The sequence below is a fragment of the Hibiscus syriacus genome, unplaced genomic scaffold (genome assembly GCF_006381635.1).
Source record: "Hibiscus syriacus cultivar Baekdansim isolate YM2019G1 unplaced genomic scaffold, ASM638163v2 tig00111105_pilon, whole genome shotgun sequence".
NCBI classification, from domain to species: domain Eukaryota; kingdom Viridiplantae; phylum Streptophyta; class Magnoliopsida; order Malvales; family Malvaceae; genus Hibiscus; species Hibiscus syriacus.
Window position 1 is genome coordinate 3,394,245 of NW_024062987.1, and position 23,651 is coordinate 3,417,895.

At 35.2% G+C, this 23,651-nt stretch overlaps 2 protein-coding genes across 6 annotated transcripts; both read right to left on the reverse strand.

Annotated features, from left to right (window-relative positions):
- Positions 1 to 289: 289 nt before the first annotated feature.
- Positions 290 to 21,452, reverse strand: LOC120154165 (actin-like). 3 transcript variants are annotated; one of them, XM_039165975.1, is made up of 5 exons: positions 21,442 to 21,452; positions 3,052 to 3,121; positions 2,494 to 2,887; positions 880 to 1,493; positions 290 to 504 (listed from the first exon to the last, which is right to left on the reverse strand). In XM_039165975.1, the coding sequence occupies exons 2-5, from the start codon at positions 3,109 to 3,111 to the stop codon at positions 439 to 441; spliced, it is 1,134 nt and encodes a 377-aa protein (XP_039021906.1). In that variant the 5' UTR covers positions 3,112 to 3,121; positions 21,442 to 21,452; the 3' UTR covers positions 290 to 438. The 3 variants fall into 3 exon arrangements, with proteins under 3 accessions (XP_039021906.1, XP_039021904.1, XP_039021905.1); XM_039165973.1 differs by lacking the exon at positions 21,442 to 21,452 and adding an exon at positions 3,503 to 3,588; XM_039165974.1 differs by lacking the exon at positions 21,442 to 21,452 and adding an exon at positions 3,372 to 3,445.
- Positions 6,777 to 8,491, reverse strand: LOC120154166. Of its 3 annotated transcripts, XM_039165977.1 has the most exons (5): positions 8,067 to 8,490; positions 7,777 to 7,844; positions 7,369 to 7,421; positions 6,867 to 7,290; positions 6,777 to 6,832 (listed from the first exon to the last, which is right to left on the reverse strand). In XM_039165977.1, the coding sequence occupies exons 1-4, from the start codon at positions 8,313 to 8,315 to the stop codon at positions 6,875 to 6,877; spliced, it is 786 nt and encodes a 261-aa protein (XP_039021908.1). In that variant the 5' UTR covers positions 8,316 to 8,490; the 3' UTR covers positions 6,777 to 6,832; positions 6,867 to 6,874. The 3 variants fall into 3 exon arrangements, with proteins under 3 accessions (XP_039021908.1, XP_039021909.1, XP_039021907.1); XM_039165978.1 differs by having other exon boundaries at positions 6,812 to 7,269; positions 8,067 to 8,491; XM_039165976.1 differs by having other exon boundaries at positions 6,812 to 7,290.
- Positions 21,453 to 23,651: the final 2,199 nt, after the last annotated feature.

A 23,651-nucleotide genomic window follows, 5' to 3' on the forward strand; every position in this document is an offset into this window, starting at 1 on the left:
AAAAGAGAAATTACAGATTAACCTTTTTGCACAAGATAATTTATTATATAATGATCTTAAGAAAGTTGATAAAGCGGACAAGGTCGCTTTACAATGATGTTTGCTCTAGAGCAGTGTATATGGGTTCTGTCGACATTATATCTACAAATGTTTATTTAAACTTGTAAATTCATTCTATTTAATTAAAAATTCAATATAAAATTGATTCATTATAAAAATTATAATATGGATATAAAAATATTCGAATTCAATTGATAAAGAAATCCAACTAACAAATTCAAAATTAATATTTTTTCCAAACATGAACAGGAAAAAAAAGCAACCGAAAGGGGAAAAGAAAAAGATAAAACAGCAACCTAGTTGGTTTATTAGCATTGCCTTTATACCAAAATGTGCACTGTTGATATCTCATCACCCAATCTCTTGCTTTATGAATAACTAGAAGCATTTCCTGTGGACAATTGATGGGCCAGACTCATCATACTCTGCCTTTGCAATCCACATCTGCAAACAAAATGCCCAATATTACGTGAATCCAAGGTGGACCTAGGGGGTGATTGGAGAATATTAATTCTAATTTTTTCAATTCAATTATATTATAATTTTTTCTATTTTTATGATAATTTATTTTCTATCCTTAAAGTTTTATAAATTAACCCATAATATAAAATCCAACACTCATTCCTGCATGGATACACATGGGTTTTGACCCGAATTAGTCTACCGCCTGCATACTTCTTTTCTTTCTTCCTTTCTGCAATTTCTGATCAAATCTCAGCCATGAACGCCAACTCATCAAAGAATTAAATTCATGTTCGTATATGCATTAGAAATGAGACGCAATCATGAATACTTTGAAGTAAAATGAAGAGATAATACCTGCTGGAAGGTACTGAGAGATGCCAAAATGGAGCCTCCGATCCAAACGCTATACTTCCTCTCCGGTGGTGCAACCACTTTAATCTTCATGCTGCTTGGAGCTAGTGCCGTGATTTCCTTGCTCATCCTGTCGGCAATTCCAGGGAACATAGTGGTGCCACCACTGAGGACAATATTTCCGTACAGATCCTTTCGGATATCCACGTCACACTTCATGATGGAGTTGTACGTGGTTTCATGAATGCCAGCAGCTTCCATCCCAATCATGGATGGCTGGAAGAGGACTTCGGGACAGCGGAACCGTTCAGCCCCGATGGTAATAACCTGTCCATCTGGTAGCTCGTAGTTTTTCTCCACAGAGGAGCTGGTTTTCGCGGTCTCGAGCTCTTGCTCAAAGTCAAGAGCAATGTAAGCAAGCTTCTCTTTTATGTCCCTCACGATTTCACGCTCAGCGGTCGTGGTGAAGGAATAGCCACGTTCCGTTAAGATTTTCATGAGGGCATCAGTGAGATCTCGACCGGCTAGGTCGAGACGCAAGATGGCATGAGGGAGAGCGTAGCCTTCGTAGATAGGAACTGTGTGGCTCACACCATCTCCGGAGTCCAAAACAATACCTATACATTAACCTTGCATGTTAGGTCCAAAAGTAAAGTGAAGCATGATATTTACAATACGGAAAACCTAACTTACCACGCTATCTATGTTCTCAACCAGTAAAATTTACACATTTCACTTTTTTTTTTATTATAATCTTTTCCAATAATGAATCTTTCCTTTTTGTGATATAAAAATAAATAAAGTGACATGTTTATATGACTGAAGAAGTCGGTGCTAGGACTGTAATCAAGCCTAGTTAAAGTTGAATGATGAGAAGTTCAAGCTCGACCAAATAAAAATTTCTAAGTTTAATTTGGCTCGAGTTAAAATTAAACTATTTGAGCTCTAATTGAGCTTGTTTTACATGCATTTTTTTCCAATTTGATTTAGATCTACCAAACTCAATTGGAAGAACATTTTGATAAATAAAGAATTAAACTCAAGAATAAAGGTTATTATATACTCGTAGATGAAAATCAGAATGCAAAAAACCTCAAATGAATTGCAAATAAAAAAGGATGACAAATTGGAAATTTATTAAGGTAATCATAATAGAACTAGTTCACAGTTGAAGGAACACAATATATCACTAACTAAATCAATAAAAAAACATAGCCGGATGGAACTTCAATATTCCGTTGCGTGTGTACCGAGGTAAAATTGTAAATTAATACCAAAATGTATATTATAAAAAAAAATAAGTTAGATTAGATTTAGAGCTACTTGAATTGGATTCGAAGATATTTGAACCCAGCACATTTGATAGTTCATTTGATAGTTCATCCTGCTCAAATTTGAGCTCGTATCAATAGTGATTAAATCAAATTGAATTTTTTTTTTTTGTAAAAAAGTTAAACTCAAATATCTCACTAATATTGGTGTCTCTCAACACATTTTTGTTTTCTAACGATATCTAGGCAAATAAAATTTCAATCACATTCCATTAGATTTCAATTAACCTATAATCAAATGAATATAATGTTGAACAACGAAGAAGCAGATAGTTGACAACCGAACCTGTTGTACGACCGCTGGCATACAAGGAAAGAACAGCCTGGATAGCAACATACATCGCGGGGGCATTGAATGTTTCGAACATAATTTGAGTCATTTTCTCACGATTAGCCTTGGGGTTAAGAGGGGCTTCCGTGAGGAGAATTGGATGTTCCTCGGGGACAACTCGGAGCTCGTTATAGAACGTATGATGCCAGATTTTCTCCATATCATCCCAATTGTTAACAATACCATGCTCAATAGGGTACTTCAGGGTCAAAATACCTCTTTTGGATTGAGCTTCGTCTCCCACATAAGCATCCTTTTGGCCCATGCCAACCATCACACCGGTATGTCGAGGGCGACCGACTATGCTGGGGAACACTGCTCTTGGAGCATCATCTCCAGCAAATCCGGCCTGAAAATTTTATACATCTATCAGCAACGATCCAAATCACCAATCAATAAAATCAATTCTCAAAAAAAATAATCAGAACAAATCACGTGAATAAAACTGAATCACATTTAAAGAAATATCATTGGTAAGTAATTCAGAGAAACGGAGATCTTATGAATGTTTACCTTCACCATTCCAGTCCCATTGTCACAAACAAGTGGCTGAATATCTTCTCCATCTGCCATTTTCTATCGCCTGTTTCATACGAAGCCGAATACAAAAATCAATAAACGCGTTTGCAAATTGAGAACAATTGGAAATGAACTTCAAATTGAGAAACTCAATATGCATATGTTGGATTGAACTGTAAAGTTCAATTTTATTTTTGGAAAGAATCACATAAATGAATAATAAAATTTCAGATTTGGATGCATGCTAATGCAGCAAAATGACATAATCATCATTAATTAAACGCAAAATTAGGTGAAAATTTTGAGAAGTTTACTTTAAAGAGATGCTGAAGTTGAAGATCTGAGCATCCAAATCCGATCAAATTAATACCGAAAAAGGATTTAGAAACATATGCGGATGAAACAAACAAAAATTCTGAATTCAAAATTATAAAGCGATTCTCACTTCGTGTTGCAATTTTTAACGGACTGTTGAGCTTCGCAGAATAATGCGGTTAAGGTACCCGCTATCTTTGTTTAAAGAAGGCGAATGTGTGAATTCACCTCAAATACGATTTTTGTTAGATCTTTGGCCGTTCGATTCTCATTTTCTACCTTCATCTACAGACTCTAATTTCCCCCCACGGTCATGGCGGAAACAGCTGGCTCGCTTTTTGATCAAATGTTGACTAAAACCCCGTAAATTTATCAAATTTTAATGATTTTTATTTTTACTTATTTTATTTTTTATATTCTTTAAATTATTCAAATATATTTAAAAGAACATGAGTTTGTTCAAGTAGTAAGTAATTTGACATCGTTTAAATAAGGTTTTGAGTTCGAGTATTTGTGTATATAGAAAATCTCTGCTAGAAGACCTATTTACTAAAGTAAGGTGTGCGAAAACCTCGTGTACATACGAAAAAAATACTTGGATTCCAATTAAAAAATATACTTGATAAATTATAAGAAAAATGAAAAATTATTACTTTTATTTAATATTTTATTGACATACTATGTATGTATGTGGAAACGAAAAAGAATGAAGATTTTGCTATAATAAAAAAGTCCCATTAGAAAAATGTTGTCCATTTTATTTGAAAAATAAATATAATACATTTACTTCTTTATGGTCATTAGTGTATGTGAGACAATATAAAATCATGATTAAAATGCCTTAAGTTATCAACTTCCCTTCTTGTATACAATAATTGGATTTGAATCTTGATAGTCTTAAATATAAAAAAGAAAGTAATTTAAATTATTACTTCCATAGGGTGTTGGTAACTTTTATAAACTTTTCAGGTGCACCAGATGTTATTTTGAGGAAAAATATTTTATATTAATTAATTAATTAAAATTGTGTTAATTGAACTTTTCAGATACACAAAATATTACTACAAGAAAATAATTGTTTTATAATTACTAATCAATTAACATTGAATTAAATTTAAATTAATTAGTATTATTTGTTATTAAGTAATGAATTTACTAAATTATTTCTTCAACTAAAATAAATATATAAAATTATTAACATTTTTTGAAAAGATTTAGATCTAAAACCAGCATAAATATAGATTATATTCCTCAAATCCAGATCATTCAGAAGAATAAAATTCCCTTATTACCATCAAGAGTCAAGACTACTTCAAGGATTTCATTCATGTGACATTTGGATCTCTATTTGGAAGCTTCCGGTTCCACAATGAATTCGAGTTTTCTTATGGCTAACGGTGAAAGATAGAGTGATGACGCGATGCCGGCATAATTTAAACGAATATCATCTGTGCGCAGTTTATGGTGTCGTTGTTGAAACAATTGAGCATGTTGTTCGTGATTATCAGGCTGTAAAGGGGCTTTGGAGCTGGCTTGTTTCATGTGATATGCGAGACTTATTCTTGACGGCAACCTTGCTTGATTGGGTTTCAATGAATATTCATAACTCTTCTATTTTGGCTACTGATGTTCCTTGGAAAGCTCTCTTTGCTTCTCTCTTGTGGGCTTGTGGCATTGTTCACGGATGATGGAGGTGACCATATATATCGAAGATGTCTTCCACCTTAGCATGGAGTAAGCGCTTTTATGGTCTAGTGAGAGAAACTGGATAAGGAATGCCTCGATACAGATTCATTTGTTCCCACAGCAACATCTATGGGGTTAATGGGTAGAGTGTTGCGAGATAGCCGTGGCGGCTGGCCTGGCTGTGTGGTTTTCCAAACTCAATGGGGTACACTGACACATCCCTCCGTCCTTACTGTCAGTGTTGAGGGGCTGTAGTTAGCCCCTGCTCCTGGTTTTGATCATCTACTAGTTCAAACGGATAATGCCCATGTTTTCTAACTCCTTATCGCCTTATCTGCCTCCCGGAGCTTCATCTGCCTAGTTCGTGCAATAACAACGGGGTGCAACGGCAATGGCCTTGTTCGGTTTAAAATCAGGACTGGTGATTCGTTTCTGAGGCTAGGTCTGACTTTTTCCGAAGTCTTTCACTCCATGATGCCCCGCCCTCTGGTTTACATGATATCTTCTTACGTGACCTTCATCGTCCCTTGTCGTCTAGTTTGTGTAATTAGTATTTATCGACTTTCCTATTAAAATAATAAAAAGAATTTCAATGTCTTCTCATCAATCATCAATGTTAACCACGACAATACTTATCTTTCACAACTATCGATGATGTTTATTTAAGTTACTAAATAATCAATTTATGTACTTTAAATAAATATTTAACTTCTACAATATATTTTATTTTTATATATTATTTATATAGTTTTAAAATATATATTTTTATTTATTAAATAAAATTAATTATTATTAAAGGTAAGAAAATATTTTAAATTTATTGAGTTGTTTTAACGAAAAATAAAAATATTATTTTTATAAAAAAATCAGATTCGAACCATTATACCTTTAACATATATTATTAATATCTAAAAAAATTAAACAAATAATAATTTATAATTACTTAAAAACGTTAAAAACAATTATAAGGTTGCGCATACTATGTATCGGCGACCCGGTCTAGTTGGAAAACCATGACCATGACTGGACTTTCATGCACTTTCTTTAGTCAAAAAGACAACAGTAATTATGTAAGCCTAGGTCTCATATAGGAATGTAAATGAGACGAGATATATTACGAGTTATTTGAGATTGATTTGATCGAAGTTTGACAAATATTCGGATCGAATAGGCTTGACTCGAGCTCGAGCTCAATTTGAGTTCATAACGAGCTGAAACGAGCTACTTGATATTCGACTCGAAAAACTCGTGAGCCGCTCGAAAATATAATATATTAAGATTTTATTTTTTAAAAAAATAAATTATTAATAATATTTATATATTGATTTTTTTTTAAAAATATAATAAGATTTTTATGTATTTAAGATTCAGGTTCGAGTTTGAGGCTTCAATCGAGTTAAATTTAAGATTTTTTTTCATTTCGAATCTTTTCGAGCTGCTCACGAGCTTCAATTCAGAATTTCGAGTTCGAGTCGAACTTGAAAATTTTATGTTCACGAGTTTTCGAATCGATTCGAGCTCAGCAATACTAAAACTCGACTAGGCTCGTTTACACCCCCTAGTCTCATGAGGCGGCTCCCCAGTCCGGCGTACACGTATTTCCCACTTAATCATCTAATCGCGGCATGGGAGAGATCAGAGAATATAGCCAAGCAGTAATTATGATTAAGAGGGAAAATTATTCCATCCAATTTCTTTAACATTAATCCCATCACTCATAAAATAAAACCACTTTCTCAACCCAAAGCATCGCTCCATCAAGAATCTCAAACATTAAAAAAAAAAAAAACCCACGAAAGTCTGGAAACTACAGTATTTAATCATCATCAGAAACTGCAATTACAGCGTCTTTTTGGCCAAGCAGACTGCTTAGCGATCGAGCTTTAACCGTCCCGAGCTTCATCACTCTCTTCCGATCACTTTCTTGTTTGGACAACGGCGGCTGCAGATCTTCCTTCTTTGCCACGTTATCATTCGATCGGTTTTTAACACTGGTGATACTCCTCAGCCTCCCTTTTCCCAAATGATGCTCGCAGAGGGAGTAACCGACGAGTGTTTGTTGGCAACACCGCCATCCCCTTCCATTCACTCGACTGCACCTCGAACCTTCCATTAACGCACCGTTTCGACCTCTGACCTTTTTCCCACTCTTTTCATTATCGTTATCTTTCTGCATTATTCTTCTTTTCTTCAATGGAAACGCCTTCTCTCCTTCACACCAGCTCCCCTCAGCTTTATTCAATGCAATAAAAAAAACACCCTTCAATAATCACCATTATATAAAAAAAACACTATAATTTGATTTCTTACCTTGACGGGATAGAGACCCAGTTCCTAGTTCTTCACCAGAATCACTTTTCTTCCTAGAAAAAAAGTATTAAAAAAATATGCAAATCCAGAAATCCATAGCCAGATATTGGTTAAAATGGGGACCATTGCATTGTGCACCACATAGAAATATAGAGTATTAGTTAACCAAAAAGAAAGAAAAAAAAGAAGTTAAGACTGAGATTAGATTGGATGGGAAGCTGATATATATAGAATAACCTAATAAAAACAGTATTTCCACTTGGTACTATATTTAGTTCTACTGTATTTTACATTTTCTTTTCATTAATGTTGGTTAAAAATTTTATTAAGGATTTTTTTAAACTTTTTTAGTTTTTTTACTACAACAGTTCATGAAGTAAGAAAAAGAACATTGGCTGGCTTTCTTACCTGGTAGTGTAATTACTCCTCTTCTCCCCATTTTCTCCCCTTACCTCCTCTCCTGCTTGCTTCAAAATCTGCAAGAAAAAGTTGAAAATACAAAGGATCTCACTTGGGTAAATTTGTATTTGTTTTTTTACCTAATATATGAAGCTTTCATGGGTGCAAATTAGTCAAAGTGAAAAGAAATTTTCAGACAAGATTTATTTTTATTACATCAAAAACTAGTGCACTCTTTTTAAAAACTTTAAAACTACGATAGAAAAACGACCAAGTAATCTTTGAATCATTGAACTAACCGAGTGATCTTTCTTCTTCAGCTCTTTTCCACGTGTTGCTCTTATTGTTGTTGTTTCAGGGACAGCATATGAATCACGGTCCTGGGTTAGTTGCTTTCGTCGGATCGGGTGGCTTGGTTGATCAGAAGGCGGAGGAGACTGCCGCCGTTGCGGGTGTTGCACCACCGGAGACCGGTTCAAGTTGGGATCTGGTGAAAGAGGTGAAATCGAAGAGAAAGATTGCTGAACCGGTCTTTTTCTGATCCTCATGATAGATGAAACACATAATTTTCTTTAAGAAAATTCTGAAGAAAAGTCCAAAGGGAAAAATCAAGAAAAAACAGAGAAAGAAAATGAATTTTTTTTTCGAGAAAGAAATGGGAGAAGGAAGAAAAAGAAAGTGCAAAACCCAAATACTACAACTACTATAACATCGTCAACACCAAGAATTAATTAATTAAAATTTTTAAATAACAAACAAATACTGCTACTACTAATAATATAATATCTGGTTTTTTAATACATGTCTCTAACTTTTCATTTGTTTCAATTCAGTCACGGAAAGGAGTGAGGGGGATACGCACGTGGGGGCACGTGGGAGAGACCGGCTTAGAAGGTAGGCGGTGAAAGAATCAGGAGAAGGTGAAAGTGAAGGGGAAGCCAGGGTGGCATTGAGAGTGGGTAGTTTTATCGTTTACACCTTTTTGATGACATTGGTGGGTCCCTCTCACTCTACTCTTCTAAATTTTATATTCATATATATTATATTTAATTTTGTTTATTATAATAATTTTAGTGGTTAAGAGATTATTGTTATTTTTAAGATTTTAAGTTTGAATATCATGAATACTAAAATTATAAATATTTCTTTTAAATAGTTTAAAATCTTTATAAAATTATTATCTTATATTTATTAAAACTTATAGAAAATTTATTTATTGTCAATGATCATCAACTTAATTTTGAAATGATAAAAAATATTATAGTTTAAAGTTTAGTACATATTATTTTATAAGTACATTTTTAAATAATAAAAAAGATATTATTTTGAACTTAAGCATATGACAATTTTTTTAAAAACTAATATTTTCTATTTTCCTAATAATTATTTGTCAATATAAAGTTATTAAATATAATTTGTATATAACATATTTTTCCTATTTCTAGATCATATATTTACATCCTATAATTAATTTAGACGCACAAAACATATCAAAGAAGATTTCTATTGAGTGAAAGCTAGATTCCAAAAATATTATTTAAAATTCATTGAAACAAATATATTTAGGTGTCTAAACTATTTTTCGATCAATATAGATGTATAACATTTCTAATGTTACACTTTTAGATACATGAAATATTGTGGTCGTTAAATGACACATGTCGCCTTTATAAAATTTTAAATTTAAAAAAAAAAATTCAAAATTTCCTCAGCGTTACAAGTGCCACTTAATTGCGGAATTTAATGTCGTTACAGTCGAGACACCTAAAAGTTTAACATTGAAAAAAACGTTAGGCATTTGGATTGATCGAAAAAGTTTAACACGAACCAAGTAATTTCAGTGGTTAAAAGAATTGTTGTATTCCTTGATGTCTCAGGTTCAAGCATTGCATATGTCAGGGGTACGAGCGTTCATTATCAAATAGTTAAAATTTATTTTTCAATATATAATACTAGAGGTGTTCAAAACTGAGTGTCCGTACTTTCAGGTAACTAGGGTGTTTGGGTACTAAAATGTTGGCTTGTGTCACTGTCCGTTAAGTATGGCTACTTGTAGGTCAGACACCCGTAAAATCCGAGTACCATTGTTTTCTGGTCACGAGTACTCGAATTATATATATATATTTTAATTTTAAAAAAAAAATTATATTATTTAAAAAAATCACAAAGAATAAAATATAAATTTAAAAATCTACAATACATAATCCAAAAAAAAATTAAAAATTCAAAGTACATAATTGAAGATAAAACTTATTAAAAAATAAAATAAAGAAATACAAATAAGTTTAAAATATTTTAAAGTTAAAATAAATAATTTAAAATAGTAGGATGCAATAATTTAAAAAATTACGAGTTTAGAATGTTAGAGTGAAATAATTTGTTAATTAGGAACAAAAATTTAATATAATATATATATATAAGAAGTTGGGTACCAGATCGGTGGGTATCCAATTAAGCACTAATTTTATGATCTGAACCTGTCTCAAAAAATTAAGAAAAAATAGCGGACCGTAGTTGACTAAACAATTTAGATATTTTCTTTTTTTATATATAAAATTAGAGGTCTCGTTAAAACAATTTTTATATCCATCAACTTACAGCAAAGTAAATCAACATACAGTGGAAGGAGGAAAATAGTACCTTATTAATAAGTTAAGAACTATCTCAAGCGGAATCGTAATAGATCTTCTACATGTTCATAACAGAAACAAAAAAAAAATTATAAACACAGAAAATAAAAAGGAATTAACCAATTCCTTGCTTCGCTAAATCATCAGCCTAAGATTTGACACTTCTCTGGACCAAGGGTATAATGACGGCTTGCTCCAGAACCACAGAGGCAATTTTATTCACGAGCTATGAGAATGGAGCAGGATATGAGGAAGGATAAAAAAATCCAGTCCACCGCCAATTTGCTACCATTTTCTAAAATCAAACGGTTATTCTCACTATTGTTGAGCGACTGAAAAAGGAACAAACCGTGTTTAATTGCTAGAAGTTTCGCAAGTATATGGGGTCAGGGCCAACAACTTTTGAGAAGTGAGCCAAGCATGAACCCTCAAAGTTTCGAAGGACTCCACCTATGCCTCATGCTATGTTATCTCCAGTCGCAGCGCCATCGACATTGAACTTCAAAAAACCAATAGGGGGAACGATCCATGCAACTGTAGTGGATTTTGTGCAACTCAATGACTGATTTATCAGCTAGAGATGGGTTACAAATCAGGTTGTACATCGAAACTAAGTAAGAAGGGAACTTCGTCTTAAACCAAGGCGCAAGCTTATGCTTAGCTAAGAAGAATAGCTGGGGTTCTTCTAATTACTACCCTTGAAAACAATTTTGTTCCGATAAATCCACGCAGATCAGATAACAACGAAGGGAATAAACAACCAAATTGAGACTTTGGGTGAAATCGGATTAGTCTCTCGCCACAGCTTCAATAAGGAACAGACCTCGCCTAGGAGAGCTGTCGACACACCCCAGAAATAGAGGAACCTCATCCAAAGCTTTCACGAAATCGAGCAGGAAATGAATAGGTGAAAGGCAGTCTCTACTTCAATACGACAAAGGGGGCAGACCGTATCCACGATAGCAGCAACACCCCCTTTTCATTAACTCAGCTTTAACAGGAACCTTGTTATGAACTGTTTTCCAGACGAGAGATTCCACCCGAGGTGGGGCCAATCCACTCCACACTGTATTACACCAAAATGAATCAGCATTGGATGAATTAGAGAATAATTTACTAAAGGATTTTATCGAGTACGATCCATCCCCTTTTTCAGACCATGATAACCAATCATATTACTCGATGAGAAATCACATAGCAGAGAGAAGAGGATATTTCATTATTCTTCCTCCAACCAAATATTCTTTCTCAGAAGGATATTATGTAACACCCGAATTAACCCCAAATTGGAAACCCTAAAATTTTGGGGGAAACCTTAAATCTCTAAATTGTGAGCAATGACCAAATTGTAAGGAAGGTAAAAGTTTGAGCTCTTTTCGTAAAACCTTATAGAAATTATGCACCAACCCTTTAATTTAACTAAGTTTTATTTGATTTCAACTAACTTCTATTCTCCGCGCGGCTGCCTCTATTATTTCTTTCTTATGTTCTATTCTATTTTTCTTCTTTTCCGTTAATCTTTCTTGCGCCGCTCACCCTTTTACGTTAGCCCCTTGCTGCCGTTCGAAGAAGATGGCCTTCCGTAAGTTGTTCGATGTGCTACCGCTTCCTCGTCGTGAAAATGAAAGTTGCGTTTGCCTAGTTCGAAAAATCTTAAACCATGGTTGCATCTTCAGTGTCTGGTCGAGCTTGGTTCCAAAATCTGAAAAATTTCCCTTTCTATCAAGTGATAGAGCAAAAATTCAAGGGAACTTACAATTCATAGGAGCTTCGCAAAGCCAAACGTCAGTCCAGAAGAAAATGGACTCTTTTCCAACTTGCAGTTTTAGGTGTTTTCGAAAGCAAGCCCCCACAGCGTCTTCTTGCACTGATATATACGGGGACGGGAAACAACAACTTTTAAAATTATAAGATATAGGGACGGCAAAGTTTGTTAAAAGTTTCAAAGTTTGGCAACCAACTTTGGAAAATGTTTTTTTCAAAGTTTGGTAAATGTTTCTTTGAAAAATGTTTTTCAAAGTTTGGTAAAATTTTGGTAGATGTTTGTTGAAAATAGGAATGGGTAAATTCACTTTAGTCATTGCACTTTAGGGTATTTTCAAAGATTAGTCCCTAAGTTTCTACTATAAATACCCTTACCCATTTAGCTTCAAAATCACCCCAAAACATTTCTTTCTTCCTATACTAGAGAGCTTTCTTGTGAGTAGTGAGTGTTTTGTAAACACCTGTAAATTTCTCTCTTAGTAAAAGATCTGCAGCAGCCCGGAGACGTAAGCACAATTGGCTGAACTCCGTTATCAATTTTCGGGTATTATTTTTCCGCTTTTATTTCGCATTCTCACTAATCTGGTTATAGGGAAATTACTTGTACTCGGTTTATTTTCCTAACAACTGGTATCAGAGCTTTTGGTTGTGAATTTTGTCAAATTTTCTGCGAGGTTACTATTCATTACTATTCACGTGAATAGTGAATTTCGTGAATAGTGAAATTCGGTCGGCGATACGAGTTTGTCGACGGTGGTGTTCTAATACACAGTGATTCGCAAGAATTGTCAGAAACGATCCAAACGAAGCCAGATTCGAGTGGGAGCGATGGCTGCAGACGAAGGGAAGGTGAAAATTGAAAAGTTCGATGGTGCGGACTTTGGCTTTTGGAAGATGCAGATTGAAGATTTTTTGTACCAGAAAAATCTATATCAACCTCTCTCAGGAAAGCAACCAGAGGGCATGAAGGATGAAGATTGGGCTCTTCTCGACAGACAAGCCCTCGGAGTTATCCGACTGACGTTATCCCGCAATGTTGCTTTTAACATAGCAAAGGAAAAGACCACGGCGGGTCTTATGGCGGCTCTCTCCAGTATGTACGAGAAGCCATCGGCCTCAAACAAAGTTCATTTGATGAGGCGATTATTCAATTTGCGGATGACGGAAGGGGCATCGGTGGCACAACACCTAAATGAACTCAACACAATCACAACCCAGTTGAGTTCAGTGGAAATTGAGTTCGATGATGAAGTTCGAGCTTTAATTCTCTTATCATCTCTACCAGACAGTTGGAATGCTACTGTTACAGCAGTCAGCAGTTCGTCGGGAAACAGCAAATTAAAATTTGACGATGTTCGGGATCTGGTACTGAGTGAAGAAATTCGACGGAGAGAATCGGGTGAAGCATCAACCTCCTCAGCCTTGCACACGGAGTCTAGAGGAAGAACTTCAGAAAGATATTCAAATCGTGGCAGATCAAAATCCAGACGGGAAAAATCTAGAACGGGAAAGAAAGATTTTACCTGTTATAATTGTGGCAAGAAAGGTCACTTTAAAAGAGATTGCCGAGCACTGAAGAAAGATACCGGTGCACAGGAATCTGCCAACGTGACAGAGGAGACAGGTGATGCCATGATTCTAAGCGTCAACAGTCCGATTGAATCATGGATCTTGGATTCAGGGGCATCTTTCCACTCCACCCCATGCCAAGAAATCATGGAGAACTATGTCAGTGGTGATTTTGGGAAGGTTCATCTTGCTGATGATGAAACCTTAAAGATCGTCGGAAAAGGAGACATCCGACTAAAGTTGCCAAACCAGACCACCTGGAAGCTGACAGGAGTGAGACATATTCCTGGCCTCAAAAGAAATCTGATTTCTGTTGGACAGCTTGATGGAGAAGGATATAGCACAACCTTTTCAGGCTGTGAATGGAAGATTACCAAAGGAGCACTCGTCATTGCTCGTGGTAAGAAGACTGGTACTCTCTATGTAACCTCCAATTTAGAGAATATCATTGCAGTAGCAGATGCTGATGGAAAATCAAACCTATGGCACCAAAGGCTCGGCCATATGAGCGAGAAAGGGATGAAGACACTTTTGTCAAAAGGGAAGCTGCCGGATCTAAAGAATGTAGATGTCGGACTATGCGAGGATTGCATCTTTGGCAAACAAAAGAAAGTCAGTTTTGCAAAGATTGGCAAGACACCCAAGACAGAAAGGTTAGAATTGATTCATACTGATGTATGGGGACCATCCCCAGTTCCATCTCTTGCAGGCTCACTATATTATGTCACCTTCATCGATGATTCAACAAGGAAGGTGTGGGTTTATTTTCTGAAGAAGAAATCAGAAGTCTTTGATACCTTCAGAAAATGGAAGGCCATGGTGGAAAATGAGACTGGTTTGAAAGTCAAGCGGTTGAGGTCTGACAATGGAGGAGAGTACAGAGACAGTAGATTCAGAGATTTCTGTGCAAACAATGGGATCAAGATGGAGACAACAGTTCCCAAGACACCGCAACATAATGGTGTAGCAGAGCGCATGAACAGAACTCTGAATGAACGTGCCAGAAGTATGAGGATACATGCCGGCTTGCCCAAATTTCTATGGGCTGAAGCAATCAACACTGCAGCTTACTTGATCAACCGTGGGCCCTCAGTTCCTTTGGATGGCAGAATACCAGAGGAAGTTTGGAGCAAGAAAGAAATAAACCTTTCACACTTAAGAGTGTTTGGTTGTATTTCTTATGTACACATAGACTCTGCTGAAAGAAGTAAGCTTGATGCTAAGTCCAACAAATGTGCCTTTGTTGGTTATGGCGGTGATGAGTTCGGTTACCGGTTTTGGGACTATGAAAATCGGAAGATCATCAGAAGCAGAGACGTCATTTTCAATGAAAATGTGATGTACAAAGATAGATCAACCGCAGAATCAAGTAATACCGAAGCTGAAACAAAGGAATTTGCTGAGTTCGAGGAGATTTCTGGAAATGATGTTCAGATCAATCCTGAAGCAGTTCAAGAAGAACCAGGCACACCAGAACTGAGACGCTCCTCCAGAATTCCTAAACCAATCCAACGGTATTCTCCTTCTTTACACTACTTGTTGCTGACTGACAATGGTGAACCAGAGTGCTATGATGAAGCAATGCAAGTGGAGGATTCAGTCAAGTGGGAGTCTTCCATGAAAGATGAGATGGACTCGCTTATGTCAAATCAGACATGGGAATTAGCTGAATTACCACCAGGCAAGAAAGCGCTCCACAACAAGTGGATTTACAGGATCAAAGAAGAGCACGATGGGAGCAAACGCTACAAAGCAAGATTGGTTGTCAAAGGCTTTCAGCAAAAAGAAGGTATTGACTACAATGAAATTTTCTCTCCAGTCGTAAAATTGTCTACAATCAGACTGGTGTTGAAAATTGTAGCTGCAGAGAATTTACATCTTGAGCAGTTAGATGTAAAGACAGCTTTCCTTCATGGTGATTTGGAGGAAGAAATCTATATGAGGCAGCCAGAAGGCTTCATAGAGGCAGACAAGAAAAACCTGGTATGCAGGTTGAAGAAGAGCTTGTATGGTTTAAAACAAGCTCCTAGACAGTGGTACAAGAAGTTCGATAGCTTCATGAGTAGCAGTGGTTTTATCAGATGCCAAGCAGATCATTGTTGCTACATCAAGAGGTTCGACAACAGCTTCATTATTTTATTATTGTACGTTGATGACATGCTCGTTGCAGGCTCAGACATGCAAGAGATTATACACTTGAAGCAAAAATTGTCGAAGCAGTTTGCTATGAAGGATCTGGGCGCTGCAAAGCAGATTCTTGGGATGAGGATCAAGAGAGACACAAAGTCGGGGACTTTGATGTTATCACAGGCTGAGTACATCAACAAAGTACTCTCCAGGTTCAACATGCAAGATGCTAAACCAGTAAGTACACCTTTAGGTGTTCATTTCAGACTCTCCAAAGACCAATCACCAAAGACGGAGGAAGAACGTGCACACATGGTGAAGGTGCCGTATGCCTCAGCAATTGGAAGTCTGATGTATGCCATGGTTTGTACCAGACCAGATATTGCTCATGCAGTGGGAGCTGTTAGCAGGTACATGAATAATCCGGGCAAGGTACACTGGGAAGCAGTCAAATGGATCCTCAGATATCTTCGTGGTACCACAAACAAAGCACTTTGTTTCAAAGGTGGAGATATGATACTGACAGGCTATGTAGATGCTGACTTAGCCGGAAATGTCGACATCAGAAGGAGCACTACAGGGTATGTCTATACTCTAGGAGGAACTGCAGTGAGTTGGGTTTCTCAACTACAGAAGATAGTTGCTCTCTCCACAACTGAAGCAGAATATGTCGCTGTTACGGAAGCCAGCAAGGAGATGGTTTGGCTCCAAAGTTTCTTGGAAGAGTTAGGCAAGAAACAAGAAAACAATATCTTGTATTGCGACAGTCAAAGTGCTATCCATCTAGCAAAGAATCCGTCTTTTCATTCCAGGACAAAGCACATACAATTGAGATATCATTTTATCCGGTCTCTTCTGGAAGATGGGATTTTGAAACTTGAAAAGATTAGTGGAGCTCAAAATCCGGCAGACATGTTGACAAAGACGGTGACTACGGACAAACTGAAGTTGTGTTCAACTTCAGTTGGCATGCTAGAATAAATAGACCAGACATGCTGCTGCATTGATCGAGGTGTGAAGACATATTAAAATCAGTCTTCAAGTGGGAGATTGTTAAAAGTTTCAAAGTTTGGCAACCAACTTTGGAAAATGTTTTTTTCAAAGTTTGGTAAATGTTTCTTTGAAAAATGTTTTTCAAAGTTTGGTAAAATTTTGGTAGATGTTTGTTGAAAATAGGAATGGGTAAATTCACTTTAGTCATTGCACTTTAGGGTATTTTCAAAGATTAGTCCCTAAGTTTCTACTATAAATACCCTTACCCATTTAGCTTCAAAATCACCCCAAAACATTTCTTTCTTCCTATACTAGAGAGCTTTCTTGTGAGTAGTGAGTGTTTTGTAAACACCTGTAAATTTCTCTCTTAGTAAAAGATCTGCAGCAGCCCGGAGACGTAAGCACAATTGGCTGAACTCCGTTATCAATTTTCGGGTATTATTTTTCCGCTTTTATTTCGCATTCTCACTAATCTGGTTATAGGGAAATTACTTGTACTCGGTTTATTTTCCTAACAAAGTTACATCATATAAAATAATTTTAAAATTATAAAAATATATAAAAAATCATAAATAAAATCAAATATCAAGACAATCTAATATTAAGTTTAGAATAGTAAAATTTATAAACAAACCACAATATTAAAATGTCAAATTTCAATATTCAAGATTAAAACCATAATATTAACTCTAGAATAATAAAATCCATAATTAAATCATAATATTAGAGTGTCAAATCTTATGACTTAAACCATAATATTAAGTCTAGAAAAACATTAAACCCAAATCAAACATTATTAATATCCTAATTTAACTCTAATTAAAATCCTAACATTTGAGCATTTTTTAAAATTATAAAATTGGTGTAACACTCTAATTTAAATCTAATTAAAAATCCTAACTTTTGAGAATTTTTTCTAAATCACTAAATTAATTTTTGTGGTCAATTTGAAAATAATGAAAAATTGTTTCCATATTCGAAAGACCTAGAAAGATCAGGGATCAACTGACAATTAGATCAAAAATTATTTAAAATTGTTTCACCTATGGGTTTCGTTTTGTTGTTGCTGGAGAAGGAAAGTAACACATTTGTTGTAAGGAAAAGAAGCGCCGTCGGGGAGGAACGGTGAAGATGAAGCGGCTAGCTTTTGTTGTTGTTGTTGCAGATATTTCAATCTAAGCAGCTCTTGGCACTGTTCCAACTCGGTCATGTTGGTAGCAGACTCGACACAGTGATCTCCATAGATGAACCTACAGCTACTACCGTTCTTACAGAACCCTCTCGCAAAGTACAAACACGGCTGGAACCCCAGTCCAGAATTCAGATCTTCAGCTCCTAAACACAGTCCCGAAACCGAGAAGCTCCGCCTGTGCAACAGAGAATCAACGTAACCGCCAGTCGGATTAGCCATTGAAGCCAAGTCGAGCCTCGGGCAAAATTACCCCTGGGGACGTCCCCAAAACATCCCCAAATAAGATCTGGCCATCCCTAAATTTGATCAACCATACCCTGCCACAGTGGCACATCTCCGATACGTACCCCAGTTGTCCCCGTACTGTTCCCATGCCGGAAACGTATCAGGTACTTGAAACGGGACTCCTTTGTCGTCCCCGTGCTTCATAGTGTATTGGTAACCCCTTTCCAAATCCAAGAATCTCGTGGGGATGATGACTTAGGAGGCAGAATAGATAATGAGTCTAAGTTATACTTACAACTTATTATCTTGTTTCACAAGTAGTCTTTGTCGTTGGCGAATTTCCAGATTCATTTCCCTAGTAGAGCGCAATTCTGGAAATTTAAATTCACAAGGCACTAAACCGCCCAACTTGGGGGCAGAGCACACAGTCAACCATTTAACCCAATGACTAATCTGAGTGATACATTTGGATATTCACGAGCACCAACATACCCCAAAGCCTATTTTTTCATTATCTTAAGCAACTGGTTGTCATGTATTTGTATCATCGACCACCATCATATGCTTGTGACAATTTTTTCGTGGAATTCTTGAAGCCCAGTTCCAAACACGTTCATCATAAACCACCTTTAAATTCTTCAACTTCTTACCAAAATTTGGTTAGCGTAGTTCGTATCCTGTTTCATAATATATATTGTGTTAAAACATCAATTAAAAAATACATGATTATATACACAAATATTGAAAATAAAATAAAATTTACTCATGCTTACTATCTCATTGTGAACACGGGCGTTATGAAACTGGTCGATATTGTTCTCACCAATATGGCAGATTCAAAATGTGGGATATACATACGGAGGTATCCAATGACTTTCTGGTCGTTCAATTGCCGCCAAAATGCTCGTTACTCGATCAGATATCAAGCAAACTACATATTCTCGAACGAAATATTGATCATCTTGTGCAATTGCTATAAACAATACATGCTTATATTGACCATACAACCACGTACCATCTACTTGTATCATACGTTTACAAAATAGAAATCCTCATATGCATGACTTGAATGCCTAAAAGAGTCTATGGAATATTTTCTTCCCTGGAACAAATTGACTTTCTTCGTCGTATTTAGGTATGGTTTGAGACTTCATTATGGTTCCCGAGATGAATTACTTCATTGGTTGTAACAAATATGTTAGCTCATTGTATGATGTCTCCCAATCTCCATACGTCAATTTCATTTCATTTAACTTTGCATTCCAAACCTTACCGTATTTTACATGGTATCCAAATTGGCTTCGAATATATGTAGCTAACACTGAACAAGGGATCCTTGGATTTTTTTTTCAACCATCAACTTCATGTATTCTCCTATTACATCAAATTTTAATAGTTAGTGGTCATGTTTGTTGGAGTTTCGCAAACATTTGTGAAGACCATTGTACCTTGTGATGACCTAAGCATCGTGCCATTGAATTTTGGACACTTTGATCTTCCACTTGCACTATGAACCATAATTAGAACACTTCGCATATATGGTTTTCTGGTTGGACTCTGCAAAGTGGACATCAACATGACCTTTGATGGAATACTCTTTAATCGCCAACGTAGATTTATTTTTTCCTCCAAATTGCATCCCAACTAAAAATTCACTTGAATTTTTGAATGATTCAACCATGTAATATGGAGTTAAATATGACATGTTTTGAGATTCAAGTGCCCTCATCACATCATAATCTATCTTATACATGTGAGGAGTAGATTGATACGATGCTAAAACTTTATTAATGGTCAAATCAGGTGCACCACCACCACAGACATTGTCATCGCCGGCTAAAATAGGTTCCTCAGTTTCTTCATCTTTGCCAGAATTAGTATGTATACTTCTTGCCCCATACTTTGTTGATGCGGACGCCCCACCGACTTCATTTCATCTTTCTAATAGTGTCATAAAGTTGTTTATCGACCTGTATATGATATCCTCAAACTCACTTCCGAAAGCCATTTGAGATGAATTTCCAATCACATTTCTGGATAACCCCATAACATCGGATATGTTATGCACCTCAACAAATAACTCAATAACTGCAACATTTGTTGACTCGTGTAATCCAATCATTGTTCCAGTATCACCATCTTCTTTAAGTGGTACCACATCATATCTAACTGGATTAGGACATACCATAAACTTGTACTTCAAACCATCAATTGTAGCTCAAAATTTTCTTTCTATCCACTGTTTCGTTTCTATAAATGTGATGTTCCTTTTTAACATCATATTTATTGGTCTTTCAAATTGAAAAATAACTCTGACCTCATTTTCCATAATATGTTCATTATAATGGACAATTGTGAAAAAATTATTGCTCATTTTCTCTACAAATTAAAAATTTGTATTTAGAATAAAAAAATACAACTACATATACTATGATCGTAAAATACTTCAAATAAATTTTTTTCACAATTATTTGACTGTTTTCTAGCAAAATTCGTTCCCGAACAAATCCAAGTTTTGTTGCTCCCTATGTTATTTGCTCTCCCTTTCAATCTCTTGCTTTTTTTAATTCATTCCCAACCAAGCTCTCTCATTGATACAATTGTTAGAAAAATCACATGCATTAATCCGAGAATAATATAGAAAAATAATAATGAATAAATATCATTATAAAATTAAAGGTAATGAAGTGATAAGAGATAGAACAAGTTTACTCTTATCTTGAGATTATTATCCGAAATAACAATTTGAGACGAAATCAATCCTGAGAAAATAAACTAAAAAGGTTAATCTTCTTAGAAGATAAGATAAAAATAAATGAAATAAAATAATCCTTTTATTTTGATTTATCGATCGGAATTAGTTGAGGCTTGTCGCTAAACAGTTTCCTTAAGACAGATTTTCGACCACTCCTTTGGTGCTCGAGTTCGTTGGTCGTTTGTCTCCCAGGATACAACAACTAATAATCATATACAGTAGTACATCGGCACAGATCACAAACGATCCTTACCTTCAACTATCACCGGAAAAACTAAGGAAGAGAAAACTTTTTCAAGATAAGAGAAGTTCTTGAAAAACTAAGTTGTGAGATTTTAAAAACCTAATAGGTTTGCTCAGTATTTATAGGATATTTTCAAGAGAGATTTAATCCAACTAAATTTCTTTTAATATTCAACATTAAACAGATAACATCTTTTAATTTGAAATATTCAAAAGATAAAACTCTTTTTACCATTCAAACTTAAATATGTATTATTTTAATTTGAAATATACAAAAATATATAATTATCTTTAATATTCAAAGTTAAAAAGGTAACAAATACCTTTTTAAATTGACATATTCAAAGAGTAATTATCCTACTAATATTTAAATTAAATAATATATTTAATTTACAATGGTTAAAAGGTAAATTCCTTTTACTATTTAAACTTAAACATATATTATTTTAATTTAAAATATACAAAAGTATATAATTATCTTTAATATTCAAAATTAAAAAAAGATAACAAATACCTTTTTAAATTAACTTATTAAAAGATTAATTATCCTACTAATATTCAAATTAAAAATTATCTTTTAATTTGCAATAGTTAAAAGGACATTGAGTTTAGTATAAATATTAAATCCTTCCCAACAACAATTAGATAGATGTGAAAAATATCTTTTTTACGTTAAAGTTGTATCTAGTTCAGTTGATAGGAAACGAATCTTATCAAATCCAAGTCAATAGACTACTTCTGCTCCCCTGCTCGCCTAGTTTGAACCGATGCTCGTCTAGTCTACTCCCTTGCTCGTTCTCATTGAAATTATGGAGGTGAGAGACGCATTACAATCCATGCAAAACAACATGGGAGAGCAATGAGTACATGGCGTCCCCCCTTTGTTGCCAGGAACCCAGTGTGTTTTCGGTTGACACGGTAGCATTAACACCATCGAAGCAAATAACATGAAGCACACAAAAAAAAATCAAAGGAATTGTTTAAAAGATTTTGTCCCTCTAAACCAAAACTTCCTGTAATATTACGAAAAAGAGACCAGTTGGAATATTGTGCCGTGTATCACAGTATAATTCTATGCTAGAAGGTTCATGTGCTTTAGAATAAATTGATCAATGACTTGTTTTCGACTTTCCGTAGGATAGCTAAATGGTTTTGTTTTTATGGGAAGATTCTTGCCAACCAAACTGATGTTTAAACAGCTAAAATGTCATTTACATAAAATATAGAAATCAATTACATCTTATCAAAGGATAATTAATTGAGAAGACCAAATTAACTAACTGGGTTAGCTTTTTAGATGTGTTTTTTCAAGGATCGGATTTTTTTTAAATTGTTATTGAGTTAACTATATCATACATTTTCAAATTATGACTTATTTTAAATTAACCCCTAGATTTTTAAACATTTCAATTTCATCCTCAATCGTCAAACTTTTGAAGATTTCAAATTTATCCCAAACTATGAATTTTAGCCTCTAAGCTTTTGAACACTCCAATAATTTACCCGGAATCATTTAAAGTTTCGGGATAAAATTAAAGCATTCGAAAGTGTAAGTGTATCCACAATGAATGTATCAAACACTGCTACTACTGATATGATCAAGTGAGACCCCTCAGAATGAGTCTGCTGAGGGGACTAAAACGAAACTCTTGTTTAATAGGTGGATGTATTTCCTTATTGTAAGGGTCCACAGATCAAAAAGCTCATTCCTTTCTTGCCTGCATTTACTTCAATCTCATATGGTTCCCTTAAACTCAAGTTTCGGTGCCTTCTCCATAGCAATCCTCCCGCACTTCCTTATCAGCTTAAAATATTTTAACCACTCAGGCTTTTTTCTTTCACGTTAACGACTTAGATGCCATGAACTTACTTTCTCCCGCTCCTGATGTTATCTATCAGAACATTCAAATTAGTCCTTTTATCTACCTTAAGATATTTTGGTGGTTCCATCTCTTGCCGGTGTCGGTGTCGGCACCGGCAGCCGCACTTGGTTTGTATTTGGGATGAAACAAGCTGGACCCAAAGAAAAGGGAAGGGCATGTGTCCGGACCGTCTTTCGGTTGGGCCCCGGAATTGGGCTTCGACTTGGATTAAACGGGTTGGAGTCGCCACCGACCACTTTAAAACGAATTTAGGTGGGTCAGACACCATCTTACCTGATATGCATTATACCAATTAATTTATCGGTTGTCTTTATAGCAAAAATTAGAAAATTAAAATTAAAATTTAAATATCCGATTCGAATTGTTTATCTTTGATTATTTGTAATTATTCTAAAAAAAGACAAAAATGTTAGTAAAAAAATAATAAATAAATGTTAAATAAATAAATAAACAAATGGAAACAGAAAAAAAATCAATATATATATATATAAATAAAAAGTCAA